The sequence below is a fragment of the Polistes dominula genome, unplaced genomic scaffold (genome assembly GCF_049000335.1).
Source record: "Polistes dominula isolate Pdom_NZ unplaced genomic scaffold, Pdom_raw_medaka contig_21, whole genome shotgun sequence".
NCBI classification, from domain to species: domain Eukaryota; kingdom Metazoa; phylum Arthropoda; class Insecta; order Hymenoptera; family Vespidae; genus Polistes; species Polistes dominula.
Window position 1 is genome coordinate 2,315,260 of NW_028301061.1, and position 16,641 is coordinate 2,331,900.

Consider the following 16,641-nt stretch of genomic DNA (forward strand, 5'->3'; position numbering starts at 1 on the left):
TCCTGTTGTATCCTATTATGTGTTGTTAACTATGTTCAGAATGAGTTAAAAGCAAAGTTTCATATTAATCTGAAACATCTTATATTTAACTTTATTATTATTATTATTATTATTATTATTATTATTATTATTATTATTATTATTATTATTATTATTATTATTATTATTATTATTATATATAAATATAGAAATAAATCATTTCATTTGGTTATTATAATTAAGAAAAAACATAATGGTATTTATAACTTTTTAATATAACTCAATTCAATATAAAGAAAATATATATATATATATATATTTAAAAGGTTATATTATTTCATTTAATATTTATTTAATTTTAATATTATTATTTTTTTTTTTATTACAAAATTTTAGATATATTTAAATATATTTAATCTATATAAATATATAAATTTAATAAATTAATTTTATAAATTAAATTTATTTAATTTTATTAAATATAAATTAATTTAACAAAATTAATTTAAATTTAAAATAACAAATCTATTTTATATATTTAATATAAAATATTAAATATTTCTTATATATATATATATATATATATATATATATATATATATATATATATATATTGTATTAAATGTTCTATGTGTATATAATATAAATTCTATTTAATATAATTTAAAAGTAATATTATTTAATATAATTTTTCTAAACAATATTATTAAATAATTGATAAATTTATTAATTAAAATACAATATTTATTAATCATATTATCTATAATTTATAAAATATTTTCATTTTAATCAACAAATTCGATATAATTGTTCAACATAAAACATGTAAACAATTTCAATAATAATTAACAAACATTATATTTTCTATCAAAGATAATAATATAATAAATGACTATGAATAAATGTTTGAATCATTCATCGAACGTTTACTAAAATGAAAAATGAATGATGAAAAAGACCTTTGAAGAGTAAAAAAAAAAAAAAAGAACAAAAAAATCAAAACTTTTCGTTCTTGTTTAATTCTCTTCTGTTTCCTAATATTCAACGTGCTCAAAAAAAAAAAAAATGGGGAATGAAGAAAGCTAGAAAAAGAAAAATTAAAAAAAAAAAAAAAACAGAGAAAAAAAAAGGAGAGAAACTAGATCCTCTCATACAAGTTGAAAACTAGTGTAGAGGTCCGAAAGGGAAAAATAGATACACGTTTCCGGAAATGAATGACGCGTTTTGCGATATGCCGAGGGTGTGTAGTTGGGGCCGAAAGTAAAATGAAAGACACTTCCGTTGCAATTTCCTACCGTAGAAAACCCTCCCTCTTTTAGCCCACCCGTGTATACGTTTTGCGAAACCACCCTAAATACCTCCATCCCCATCCTCACTTCCCATCAACACAACCAACCGCTACCAACTCCGCCACCCTCTGACGAAAATACGATATCGAATTTTATTATCGTTTCTCGATTTCTGTTCGATTGGGTGTTATGCATTTATTTATTTATTTATTTATTTATATATTTATATACACACACACACGTATGTGTATGTATATATATATACGTGTAATTTCAAATAAATCGAACGTACGTGCTTTTTTCCAAAGGATCATAACGTTGATAGTATTTTCTTTTTTCTTTGTATTATTTTTATTTTATCTTTATTTTTTTATTATTTTTTTCTTTTTTTTTTTTATGATCGTAAAAGAAATGAAATTTTTCATTCCCCTTTTAGGGGGATGTGGACGTTGAAGAAGGAAATAAAAAAACAAATATAAAATGAAAACTAGAGAAACACGTTTGAACGAAACTATTAACGATGCAATCAATACTATATATAATAGTATCGAGTATAATATTAAATAAATGGATAGATAAGAGTGTGAAAAATGTGGGAAAAAATGGGGAAATATGATAGGAGAATTTAATATATAAAAAATTAGACTTTTTTACTGGTTTTTTACGTCTATCTAATATTTTTAATAAAAAAAGAAATAAACAAAAAATTCATACGCTCGTGTACAACCAATAAATCATTTTTGTAACATAGCAGTAATTTTTGTTCATATTTGTAATTATGGAAAATGATTAAAAAAAAAAAAAAAAAAAAAAACCAAATGGAAAAAAAAACGTAAGAATAGAACGTAATAATTATTTTTCTTTTTTATGAACAAATTTGTGTGTTTGATAAAAAAAAATTTCTTCCTGCTTGTGATATAGTATACTTGAAGTATAATAGTTAAGAACATAGTTAAAGTTAAAGTATTGTATCATATAATAGTTAAAATAGTTACGTCAAAGTGAAAGAACAAATTAAAAAAAAAAAAAAGAAAAAGAGCCAATAAAAAAAAACAGAAGCAATAAAAAGTCATAATTAAGGAACAACAAATTAAAAAGTAAAATCAAAGAAAAATAAAATATAATAAAAGAAAAATATAGTTAAGTATATTGTTTAAGTATAAATATTATAGTTATAAAATAATTAAATCATAGTTAAAAGTAATTAGATCATAGTTAAAGAAAGAATTAAAAAAAAAAAAAAACAACAACAACAACAACAAAAATATACCAATTCGAATTGTTTCATTTATAATATTTATTTATTTCTATTTTATTACGTAAGAAATTTGATCGATAAGAAGAAAACAACAAGTGCACACACACATTCGTGTCATTTCGAACATCAATTTTGAAAAGGAATCATTTCAAAATTCGTGGCACTTGCTGTGAGAGCAAATGCAAGTAACAGGAAGTAAAAGAGAAGAAGGGGATGGTGGAGGAGGTGGTGGTGGTGGTGGTGGTGGAGAAGGGAAGAAAACGAAGAACATCGTCTTGAATAATACATGAAAAGAAAACGGTTTCATGGATGATATGTTCACGTACGAGTTTGGATGCACATAACATTTGTTCTCTCTTTTTTCTTTCTTTCTTTCTTCTTTTTCTTTTCCTTTTTCCTTTAACCCCTTCCTTTAACCTCTCCTTCTTCCCTCGTTTAACTTGCATTTTTTTTTTTGTAGTTCTTTATATTGATATATTATCTTTGTTATTTGCAATATCATCGCAGAAACCTAAACTCGTAAATATTTGCCAGCAGAAAATACATTTTCAATTATTTATTTGTGTTTTTTTATTGTTTTTTTTTTTTTTTATTCATTTTTATGAATTATTTATTTTACACAGTTTTTTTATTTTTTTTTTTTTCATTTTAATGAATTATTTATTTCATATCGTTTCTTTTTTCTTTTTCATTTTTTTTTATTTTTTTACTTTATTTGATCGAATAATAAATACAATTTATCTTATCGTGTTTTCTTCTATTATATTATTTTTTTTATTTTGTTAACGATTTTATTTACAATATCGTGTCTCGTGTCTCGAACAACGAAGTTTCGATCGAAAACAAAACGATGGTTGATAAGGGGATGATAACGATGATAAAAAAAAAAAAAAGAATATAAAAAAACAAATTGAAGGGAAAAAGAAAACAAAAATAAACCAACGTTATATACAATATATTTAATGGATATTACTATATCTTTTAAACGCATTATCGATTTTGAGATAAAAAAAAAAAAAGAAAAATAGAATAAAAAAAAAATAAAAAAAACAACATAAAAAAGAGAAAAATAAATAAATGAAGAGATAATGATACTAGTCAGAACGTAGTCTATAATTGTGATCATTGTATTCCAACGATTTATGCTACTAGATAAAATAATAATAATAATAATAACCAGTCACGCAAATGGGTTAGTTAATTATGAAAAAAGATCGCAAAATTTTCAAATGATATGATTTTAAAAATATTTTTTTATATTTCAATGAAAAAGTTTATAAAAATATTATTTTTCTCTTTATATTTTTTTTTTCTAATTTTTATACTCGTCTCATTATCATAATAATTAATATATTATGCTATATATATTTATTATTATTTTATTTGTTATTTATATATATATATATATATATATATATATATATATATATATATATATATATATATTTTATTTATTATTATATATATTTCATTTATTATTATATATATTTCATTTATTATTATATATATTTTATTTATTATTATATACATTTTATTTCTTATTATATATATTTATTATTATTTTATTTATTATATATATAAATATATAATAAATAAATATATATATATATAAAATATGAAATACGAGAATATCGTATGTATATATTTGTTGAACATTTAATTTCTTTAAATTTAAATATCTACACATTAAGAATCTTTATTAAATATATATTTTTCATTTATTTTTTTTATCTAAATAAATATTATATATATATATATATTAATAATTATATTATTAATCATATATTTACATTAATTTAATTTTTCATTGAATTTATTACGAATATGAATGTGACATACTTTTGAATCGTTGATTTAAAAAAAATGAATTCCATTTCAATATTATGAATAATATTTAATACTTTTATCTTTTTTTTTCTTCTTAATAATTAATATTCATTTAAATTAATTTCTAACATATTTATATGTATATTTTTTTTTATTTATTATTTTTCATTGATCTTCTTTGGTTTATTTTCTTTTATATATTTGAATCAATTTCAAAAATAGATTTATATTATTTAGATTTATTTATATTTCGAATGATATATATATTTGTTCTGATAGTAATTTGATACGAGTATATGTTTGTATAATGACCAATTTAACGCATTGATCGCATTGATCGCATTGAGAGTATAATAACGAAGGACTAGAAGGTATTTTAAGATTTTTTTTTATGGCATGATATTAACCGACATTCGGTTTAACCGCATATTCGAGTTAAGTGTACTACTCGTGATCGTTGCATTCATGAGTACCACTTTTGATAGGAATACTACTATGATTTTATACCTATATATAGTTATAATATCTACATAGATATATTACACATATACATACATAAATACATGCATAAATACAGATTACATATGTGGATATATATGTGTGTATATGTAAATATATTATAAACGTTTGTATCTAATGAAATCTATGATTATTTAAATTGGAACAGGTGTACTTTTGTATTTGACATAATTATCTGAAAATATATATATATATATATTTTCTTTTTTATTTTATAATTAAAATGTTAGAAATAAAATAATTGTGTGATATGTTTAAAAAAAAAAAGAAAGAAAAAAGAAAACGTGTCTGCAAAGTAAAATGAAATAAAATTGTTTTTATACCTATATGATTATATCTACAGAGATATACTGTATTACACACATGTATATATGAATACAGAATGCATATGTGGATATATCTGTGTATATATGAATATATTATAAGCGTTTGTATCTAATGAAATCTATGATTATTTAAATTAGAACAGGTGTACTTTTGTATTTGACATAATCATTTGAAAATATATTTTTGTTTATTTATTTTAGTTATTAACATGTTAGAAATAAAATAATTGAATGATATGTTTTTAAAAATGGAAACACATGTGCAATAGAATTGTTTTTCTGTTTCTTTGTTTTTTTTTTCTTTTACTTAACGCAATATTTAAATAAAAAGAAAAGTAGATTAATTATTGAAATTAAAAGAGATGTAAAATAATATCGAAACGTGTTTGCAAAATAAAACGAAATAGAATTTGTCTCAAAGATTGTTTTTTTTTTTTTTATTTCTTTTTTTTTTGCTTAATGAAATATTTCAATAAAAGAAGAAAAAAGTTAGATATAATATATTGAAATTTAAAAAAGAAAAGGAGAAAATAATATTGCAATTTAAAAAAGGGAAGGAGAAAATAATATTGAAACGTGTTTGGTAATAATCGATCACCGTGTGAGATATATTGTGATCGAATTTCTTAGGAAATATTCAAAATTCATAGTTGATTTCTCTGTCTCTCGGATTCACGAGAACACGGATTACGTGCTTGATCGATTTTGAAGAGTCAGCAGAGCGTTCAACAGTAAAAGACACGACGTGTATAGATATATATATATATATATATATATATATATATATATATACCAAGTGAATCAATAAGTATCACTATCATTTCAAATAACTTTAAACTATTGGTTATATCTATCAATTCTTTAAAAAAAAAATATATATATATATATATATATATATATATATATATATTTATTATATATTATGTGAACCAGAAAGTAATGTCACTTTTTGATATTAAAATTCAAACGAGAGATTAAATGTTTATTACCAAGTTTGTATTTTTACTGAATAATATAATCATTCTCATCGTTATTAAAATTTAAACAACCTTTTTTTAAATGTAGTATGCAAAATTGTTAATATCGGGCCGGTATAAAAATTAATCGGTTTTTTGATTAAAATATATGTAAGTAAATACAAATTGACATAAGTAAAAATGACTACTTCTTGATTAAAAAGATATTTATTTATAACATCAATTATTTTTATATTTATATAATATTATTATAAAAAATGTTATATATATAATAATATATAAATTATCTTGTTATATATACAGGATGATCTGTAACTGGTGACGAAAGAATTATGAGGGTATTTCTAAAAAGTTCGTAGAGTATTTCCGAAAAGTTCGTAGGGTATTTCTGCAAAGTTCGTAGTTCCGTTATAATGAGACATGATCAAGTGTACGCGTATTTTGCAAAAATTCAAAGTTTGATTTTGTCGAAAACAAAGCCTCAAACGGAAAATATTACAGAAATTATCAAACGAAAATTATTCTATATTTTCGATTTATTTTTTCATGTAGAATCATTCCCTTTTGTACCACCTTGTACCATTAGTTACAGATCACCCTGTATATTATAATAAGCATAGTTGTTTAAGTTGGTTGGTAAAATTAGTTCACCATGTACATTATGGTGTACACATTGATACGAATTTCTATGTGATTCTAAGAACTTTCGAAACTTTCGAAATCTTATTCACCATAAAAGCTAATTTTTAAGATACCTTCTTCTAAAAGAAAGAAATCAAATGAAAAACAAACGAAGAAAAAAAAGTTTAAGTTAAAGTTAAAGTTAAAGGTAAAAGTACAAGTTACTAGAAAGAAAAAAATAAGTAACTTTATTCGATAAAGTTTTGAAAAGAGTGAACACCTGAGCTCATGTGTTACAGGTAAAACATGTAAAAAAAAAAAAAAAGGATTGATTTTTATTTTTATTTTCTTCTTCTTCTTCTTTTTCTTCTTCTTCGTCTTTTTTTTCATTTAGTCAAATATAAGTTTAGAAAAAGCTCGATATAGAGAAGATTTTTCTATGGGTTTATCAAATCCCCATAGGATATATACTCAAATAGATATTTCAGAAATATATTTTCTAGTAGAAGGAGGAAACTTTTCCTTATCATTCCCTTATCAAAATTGAACAGGAAATTGGAAATAATCAAATTCAAAATAGAGATAGATATAACTGACCTAAACTTTATTTTATCTATCCAATTTTTTCTTTCCTATCTATATTTTTTTTTCCTTTACTATTTTTTTTCTAGTCTTTTCTTAACCAAAAAAAAAAACTATAATTAATTTTAAAGATCATAAATTATTTAGATTTAAAATTGTAACACATATTTTATCAACAAATTTTGTTAACAATTTTTTTCCTATTTTTTTTTTTTTTTTTTTTTTTTGGTAATAGAATATTTTATATTAAAAAATACATTGTAGGTTAGGCAGTTTCTTTCCTATTTTTTTAATGTTCTATTTTTTTCTTTTTAATAAAATATTTGGTACTATAAAATACATTGTGGCAGGTAAATCAATTATTTTTTTTTTTTTTTTCAAATATTATTTAAATCATAGAATTTGACAAATTTTTTTTTTTTTTCTAATAAAATATTTTATATTACAAAATGCATTAATATTTTTAATTATTTATTAACACATTAATAAAAGTAAATCAATTGTTCTTTTTGTTTTTCAAATATTATTTAACACAGATTTTGACACACAATGAATTGTTCGAATTTATTAGATAAAAAATTATAGAAAAATTTTATTTTAACTATCTTATTCCTTTTATCAACCCTTATCTTTCATAAAAGAATTATCCGACCCAATATAAGGATAAAAACAATTTTTTTCTATTTAATAAAATATTTTATATTATAAAATACATTCTGGTCGATGAATCAATTTCTTTAGTTTTGTTTTTTTCAAATATTATTTAAAACAGAATATTGTTTTAATTATTAAATAAAAATCATATAGAAATTTTATTTGAATCCTTTTATTTCATATAACAACCCTTATCGTCCATGAAAGAATTATCCGACCCAATATATGGGTGACGTATCACGAACGAATTAATATTAATATATCCTAGAAATAGCATAAATCGATTAATACGAAGAAAATAGAAATTAGTTGAAACTTTTTTCCCTTCCCCTCGTCACACCCTCCTCCTTCTCTAACCCTTTATAGTTTTTTTTCTTTTTTCCGTCGAACTTTACGATATTTTATTATTCATATAGAAATATATGGGGTAGTTCATAAATATGATCACTTGATCTTTGAAATAGGGTAATCCTTTATCGTTAACGTCCAAAGTGTCTCGTAATAATGAATGGATCGAAAATTAATGTGTTATATACAGCGAATATACAACGAGAATGTATTTCTTTTATTTTATTTTTTTTTTTATTTCATTTGTTTTCTCGTTGTTTCAACAAGTTTCTTACCTGTGTCAAAAATCTTATTACAATAATTGATTTGTATTACGAGTTTGATTGACACATCTATAAAGATATTAAGTATTTAATTATTAATTATTATAAAAGTATTTTACATACTAGTTTTTGAATGCATTAATTTTTTTTATACCTGTACAGATACAAAAAAGAAAAACTGTAATTAATTGCAAAGATCAACAAAGTTTTTTTTAACAAGTTTCCCCTGTGTTAAAAATTTTATTACAATAATTGATTTGTATTACGAGTTTGATTGACACATCTATAAAGATATTAAGTATTTAATTATTAATTATTATTAAATTATTTTACATCGTAATTTTTTTATTGCATTAGCTTTTCTTAACAAAAGAACTGTAATTAATTTCAAATTAAATCTATGATAAAATTTTTATTTTATTTTAAATTTAAAACACATTTTTATCAACAAGTTTGTTTAACAAGTTACCTTATTCAAAATTTTATTAAAATAATTGATTTGTAATATGAATTTGATTAACACATCTATAAAGATATTTATTATAATTTATCAATTATAACAACATTATTTTACACCCTAATTTTCAATGCATTTATGCGCATAACTTTTCTAAATAAAAAAAATAAATAAAAAAACTGTAATTAATTTAAAAGATCAAAGATTATAAGATCTAAAATTTTGAATACATTTTACAAACGTGAACAAAATTCAAGATAAATATGATTAATATAAAATATAATCAATGTTAATTATCAACAAGAGCACACACACACACACAACATGTATAATAATATTAAAAATATTAAATAAATATTACTTGTACAAATGATCTAATTATTTTTAAGATTAAATACTCACACAGTTTGTTAGTGAAATATCAAGGTGAACAAAATTATGATAAATATAAAAGTATAATCCATATTAATCATCAACAGCATCCCAAAATACGTTTAATAATATTAATGATAAAATATAAAATAAATTAATAATCATATAAATGATCTAAGTAATTGTTAATATTAAATACTCACACTGTGAAATGATAGATGAAGCATAGCCAACCACCAGGATGTTCGAGAAAAACATAAAGTCTTTCTTGAAATGTTTTTCCTTTTTTATGATGAAACACATATTTAGCTTTGAACGCCTGATCTATCGGTAAATAAATAGGATAATAAGGATCAGGTACACCAGTTTGATCAGGACTAGGTGGTTCTTCTTCATCTGCACCATTAACTTCATTTTCAATGATATCGTCTTTACTTTTCTTTCTTCTATGTTTCCTTTTCATGGGTGTTGGTACACGTTTGTGATGAGCTTCACCAAAACGTGGCGAACGAAAACGACGTAAAAATGTAAACCTACGATTAGGTGAATGGTGATGTGATTCTTCTTCATCCATAGGTGTTGTAACACCACCGTTATTATCCTCAGTATCTTCAGTTTCACTTTCACCAGTTTTTAATGCAACATCTTCCGATTCGACGATACAATGTTCATCAACATCGGCAAGTTCATCTTCGCTACCTTGAAGTGCAGCATAAACTGCACCTGAACTCCCACCGCTGGTGCATCTTTTGTCAACTAGTCTGGTCGTGCATTGGTCCTTGCCACGTGGAAGACTCTCGTTGTTGTACAAGTCACCTGGATCATTTTCCAGGTTTTTTTTTATTTTTTTATTTTTTTTTTTTATGTGGGATAGTTTTAATGACCAATTAAACATAACCTCACTTTTCTGATCATAATTTCCCACTGATCATCGAATGATCTCGAATATTTTTGAAATATCGTATGCATGATTTTATTATTTTTGAAATTGTTTTTATGCATGAGAGGTGGATGAAATTGAGGTTAGAAATATTTTATGAATTGCTATGATTTATGGATAACTTTATTTTTTTTTTTTTTTTTTAATAACAATTCTAGATTTACGGAGTTAATTTGACTCATTTCAAATTCAGTATCACATTGCTGGTTTCCAATGAATTTCAAAACTACTGAACCAATTTTAATGAAATTTTTTTGTATTTTGTGCGATTTTTTTCAACTTAGAATGTAAGATAATTTTTGTTGTGATTATTTTTTATTTTTTATATTTAAATTATATAGAAAAAAAATTCATCAAAAAATTGGGCCCATTAAATTCAACCAATATTCGTTAAATTTTGAATTACATCTAAACAAATTTTTATGTATATTATTTAAATTTGTAAATAATATATAAATTATTATATAAAAGATTCGTGAACTTGAATTTGAATTTTCTAATTGAATAACATCAATAACATAGATTTAATTATAACTTAAATCAAAAACAAATAAACAATTTAAATATATCAATAAAAAATAATAAATTATTTAAATAATTTTAATTGTATAAATTTCGAAATATATCATATACATATGTAAATATATTGTAAATTTAATTACAACTCAAAGAATAAAACGAATAATCAATTTAAATATATTCAAAAAAAAATTAATAAATTATTTTTATTATTTAATTATATAAAATTTGTAATATTTAATAAAAAAACAATTTGCAAGTTATTCATTCATTTCGAAACTCTCTAAAACAATCTATAAACGTAGATAATGTAAACTATTTTCTAACTTTTGCAACAATTTTTTAATTATCATCAAACATTTTACAACTGCGGTACGCGTCTGACCATTTGTCGAGCTTGACTACTTTGAAACAGGAATTCTTCCTTTATTCTCTCTTCCTACACTACTTACATATATACATATACATGTATATATTTTTTTGGTTCATTTTTCTATCTTTTTTATCTTCCCCCTTCCCTCACATATATCACGTATCATCTATTGATATCAAAGTTGTAATAATCGTATCAAAAACTATCGAAATAAATTTGATTTGTGGTGTACAAACCCCCCTAAAAATCCACCCTCTCCTTTCTCCGATATTATAACAAATCATGTTTATATGATTATATTATTCAAAACGACAAAATGTAACAAATAATCCAACAATGATTGTAACCTACTATAACTTTAGTGTTAGTGATAATTGAACCGAACCAACTTCAATCGAAGACCTTTATGTAATGGACTTCCGTTCTGGGCCCATAGAAAATCGATCATCATGATTGACTATCTCTCTCTCTCTCTCTCTCTCTTTCTCTCTAGTATAACTAGAAATGAAATCGATGTATCTATCTATCTATCTATCTATCTAGGTAACTATGTATATAAGTTTGTATGCATGTATAAAATCACATTCATACATGTGCATGAATGAACTTACGTATGTATGAATAAACCTTAATATCTTTGATACCTACAAGCATACGTTTCTATACCTGTTTGTGTATGAATGTGTGTATGCGTGGATGTGAATGTATGTATTTAGAAATTGTTACATATGTACCTATTATATAGATATAAGCCAATCTAAATCGATTAGTTGCGTAAGTGATCATTGCAATTTGAATCAAGTGTGATATTTATACGGTTTATCGTATTATTAATAGATAATCTAATTAGATAATATTGAAGATATTATTTAAGAGATGAATTGGATTCATTTTCAATATTATTTACATTTGTAATATTATTTAAATTGTTAGTATTATTGTTAATAATTCTTTTTTTTTCTGTAATTCGTATTTCTATTTTTTTCTTTTTTTTTTTTAATTATTATTATTGTATATATTTTTTTTTTATTTCATATTATGTAGATATTAATTATTATTCAAAGTGTTTGTTTTTATAAGAATTTACGATATTTGTTTAACATAATATGTAAAATTGTTGTACTAGATATAATTTAATATTTTTTTGTTCTATTTAATATAAAAAAAAAAAAACAAACAAATACAGAAATAAATGATTGTATATTAAATTTATATTTAATAATATATAGTAAAAAAAAGTAATTATTAATTTTATAACAAAATCATGAGATATTATTTAATATCATCTATAATATGTAATAATTTAAATATACAGAAGGAATTTAATAATTATTGCAATATTATTCTAAGTGTTTTTATGAGAATTTGAGACCGAATGAGAGAAAGTAAGAATTAGAAACCGAAAGTTGTAAGATTGTATTTTTAAATTTGTCCACCTGGTTGATTTCCCATGTAACTTGATCTAATCGTAACACACTACATATGTTTCGTATTTTTCCGTATTATAGACAACGAAGTATTGCGTAGAACTATGCCAAGTAAAGTAGGAAGGTCAATGGCGTACATATCTCGATTAATCATTTAATATCAATTATACGCGATTGCTATCGTACCCTTTGTAAGGTTCTAACTCTTACGTAATAAACCACAGATGCTTCGAAACAAAAAAAAAATATATATATATATATATATATATATATTCTATAAAAACAAAAAAACATAAAACAATTGTTTCTAATTTCAATCTGAACTATTCTTTCAATTCTAATTTCAATTCATTTAACTTATGTATAGATAAATTATAAAATGAATAAAAAAAATAATAGAACAGTTGATTCTAATTTTCAATTTGACGTGTTTAGTTCTCATTTAAATTATATATATAAAAAAAAATTATTATTTATCTACGTGTTTATAATTTATACGACCTAATTTATTTTAATATAAATAATAGATCAATTTGAAATTTTTATAATATTGTACAAATATATATATAATAATTAAATTCTAACTCTTATGTAACAAGACACAGTTGCTTCGAACAAAAAAAAAATTAATTCTATAAAAACAATAAAAAAAAATTAATTAATAAATAAATAAATAAATTATAGAACAATTATTTCTAATTTTCAATTTGACTTATTCAGTTCATTTTAAATTATGCATAAAATAATTCTATCTACGTGTATGTAATTTATATGATATTAATTTTTATTTTATTTTAATATAATAGATCAATTTGAAATTTCTATAATACAAAGTTATAATAATTAATAACAATTCCATTATTTATATTTGTAATTGTTCATTTTTCTTCTGTTTTTAAATTATGATATATATATATAGTAAGATTGTATCATATGTTACAAATATTTTATTAAATATAAATATGGAGTATATTATCGAATAGATATCCAATTAAATTTTATATAATTATATTGTAAAATATTAAATATATAAAATAAAAAGAAAAAAAGAAAATAAACACGTAAGAAATAGAATGAGATAAAAAAAGATAACTAAAAATGAAACTAAATAATTGTTCAATTTAAACTAATTTAATAATAAAACAAAATGAACTAACACAAAAATGTCATCTGATTATATTGTAAAAATATTAAATATCAACAACAACAACAACAACAACAACAACAAAATCAAACACACAAGAAATAGAACAAGATAAAAAAAAAATAACTAAAAATTTTTATTAAGTTTAAACAATAGTTTGCGAAATATTAAAAAACAAAACGAACTAACTGGAAAACTGATTGAATTTTTACACCCCTTCGATAACAACGATTGATATTTAATTAATTTCCTATTAGCACTCGTCGACGGCTGTGGTGCTAGTGCAACCCCCATCAAATCTCCCCCTTTTCATTCCCCTCCCCCTTTTCATTCCCTTCCCCCTCTCCACTACGTTAACTCGTTTTGTTCGAGGTTCAATAAATAAACGAATGGAATTAATCGCACAAGGATTTATCCAATTGTAATCGTTAGTATGAGATATCCATCCCCTCTTTTGGTTCAATGAAAAATGGCTTTTAATTAAATAATCAAATAAATTAATCGCATACTTAATATATATATATATATGGTGTATAAATAAAAATTGATTTCGTAGAAAGTGCAAATCTTTTTTTCTTTTTTATTTAGTCTTCTCAATTGAAAGAAAAAATATGTCGTAAATTGTATTTTAATCGTAATGCTTATGAAAATAATTAGTTGAATGAAAAATAATGATAATAATCGATATCAACGATCAGTGGGTAATATCAGTGTTGATTTAATAAATAATAAACGATTGTTTATAATCGTTTGTTTAAAATTGTATTTGCAAATTTTTGTCAAGAACGCATTTTCTTTTTTTTTCTTCTATTTTTATTTTATAAACTTTTGTGATAATATCACTGTTAATATTATAAATAAAAACACGATTGTTTATAATCGTTTGTTTAAAATTGTATTTGCAAATTTTTTGTCAATAACGCATTTTTCTTTTTTCTTTTTTTATTTTTTTATTTTATTCTAAACTTTTGTATATTGAATTTTTGTCAGAATTGTTTCAAACAAAAATTTTATCAAATAAAAAATTAATGTTATTCAAGTATCGATGCTGCATATTTTATTAAAAATACAAATTTCTATGCATACTTATTATTATTTTTTTCAAACTCGTATCGTAATATACACACACACACATATATATATATATAGATTAGATAATAATTAATAAAAACTGAGGATTGTTTTGTTTGGTATCGTTTAAAATATAAAAAAAAAAAAAATAAATAAATTTTAATTTACATAAAAACGTGAGGATACAATAAACGATTTGTTTATTTATTTCCAAATGAATATCGATGACTATGTAAATCAAAAGTATTACCCTACAATCAATCGAAAATGTTATATACTAAATAATATATATGACAATTGTTACTATAGTTAATAAAAAAATGTTATAAAATAATATAAAAGGAAATAATCGAAAAATATGAAGTAAAATCGAATGATGTAATAATATATTCATATAAAAAAAATATGAAAATAAATTAAATAAATAATATAATATAAATAAAAGCACTTTAACACAAGTGTGTACAATTTTTCATAAACTCAAATTAAAGATAATAAAAAAAAATATATATAAATAATTTACTTAGAATAAATGAAAAATTATGTATAATATTATTATATAATTAAATAAATAAATAAATAATTAATTAATTAAAATCAGAAAATAACAATGAGAGAGTTGTTCTGATTGAATGAGTTTTATACAAATATTTTGTAATTATATTTAACCATTTATCTTTATAATGTTTATATATATATATATATATATATATATATATATATATATATATATATATATATGTTTAAACGAATATATAGTTTTCGTATTACATCAAAATGTAATTAATTTATTGATCGATATTATGAATTAGGATGTTTGTCATATGTATTTTGATATCCTGCAGCATCGATAAATTCATACAAATTTTCATGTAAAATGAGATTTTACATTGACAAAGGTATACAATTTGTCGAATGAAATTTGATGCGTTCTTGATCGACACACGTTTAATGCCGTAAAATAAAATATCATTTCAATTGTTTCTACAAATAATTCAAAAAGGAAACAATGAAAAGAAAAAAAATGAACAAAATTTAACGAAAGAAATAATAATTCATTCATTTATTATTATGGGAAAAATTATTAAATTTTAAATCGTTTCGAATTAAAATAATTAATTCGTCATAATCTAAATAATAAATAAAAATAATATTTATAATATTAACAATCGTATAATGATAAAATAATTTCAAATATAAATAAAATCAACAACACTCTATCACAAGTATGTAAGATTTGTCAGTAAATTCAAATTACAAAATTAATTGAAAAATAAAAAAGAAAAAGAAAAAATAAGGAATTATTTACTTACAATAAATTAAAAATATATTTTTCATTGTAAATTGTAATTAAGTAAAATACAAGTAGAATCAGTGTTAGGATAAATAAATTTCATTTCAATTGAAAAATCAGTTCTCGCAGTTTTATAAAGTGTAATACACGATACTTCATATTTTTATTTTTCCTATTGCCAAAAATGAATATACGAAAAAAACAAATGAAAAAAAAAATCATTGGACCAATAAAACAATTGAAAAAACAAACAAAAGTTATTGGACCAATAAAACAATTGAAGAAAAAAAAACAAAAAATCATTGGACAAATAAAACAAACGCATTTTCGATCGTTTCTGAAGAGAAAAAAATTAAAAAAAAATAATAATAAAAAATACCTCCTCGATTCCAATAAAAACC

General features: G+C 21.6%; 1 protein-coding gene and 1 long non-coding RNA gene across 12 annotated transcripts in view; one reads left to right on the forward strand and one right to left on the reverse strand.

The window, feature by feature from the left end:
- Nucleotides 1-16,641, forward strand: part of LOC149031404 (uncharacterized) — a 151,770-nt gene that overhangs the window by 54,725 nt on the left and 80,404 nt on the right. The window lies entirely within an intron of this gene.
- Nucleotides 1-16,641, reverse strand: part of KCNQ (KCNQ potassium channel) — a 66,006-nt gene that overhangs the window by 42,051 nt on the left and 7,314 nt on the right. For all 11 annotated transcript variants that reach the window (XM_089176119.1, XM_089176118.1, XM_089176117.1 and 8 more), the window contains one exon: nt 9,676-10,288. In XM_089176119.1, the coding sequence (XP_089032245.1) occupies nt 9,676-10,288 (613 nt within the window). The remainder of the gene's footprint in view (nt 1-9,675; nt 10,289-16,641) is intronic.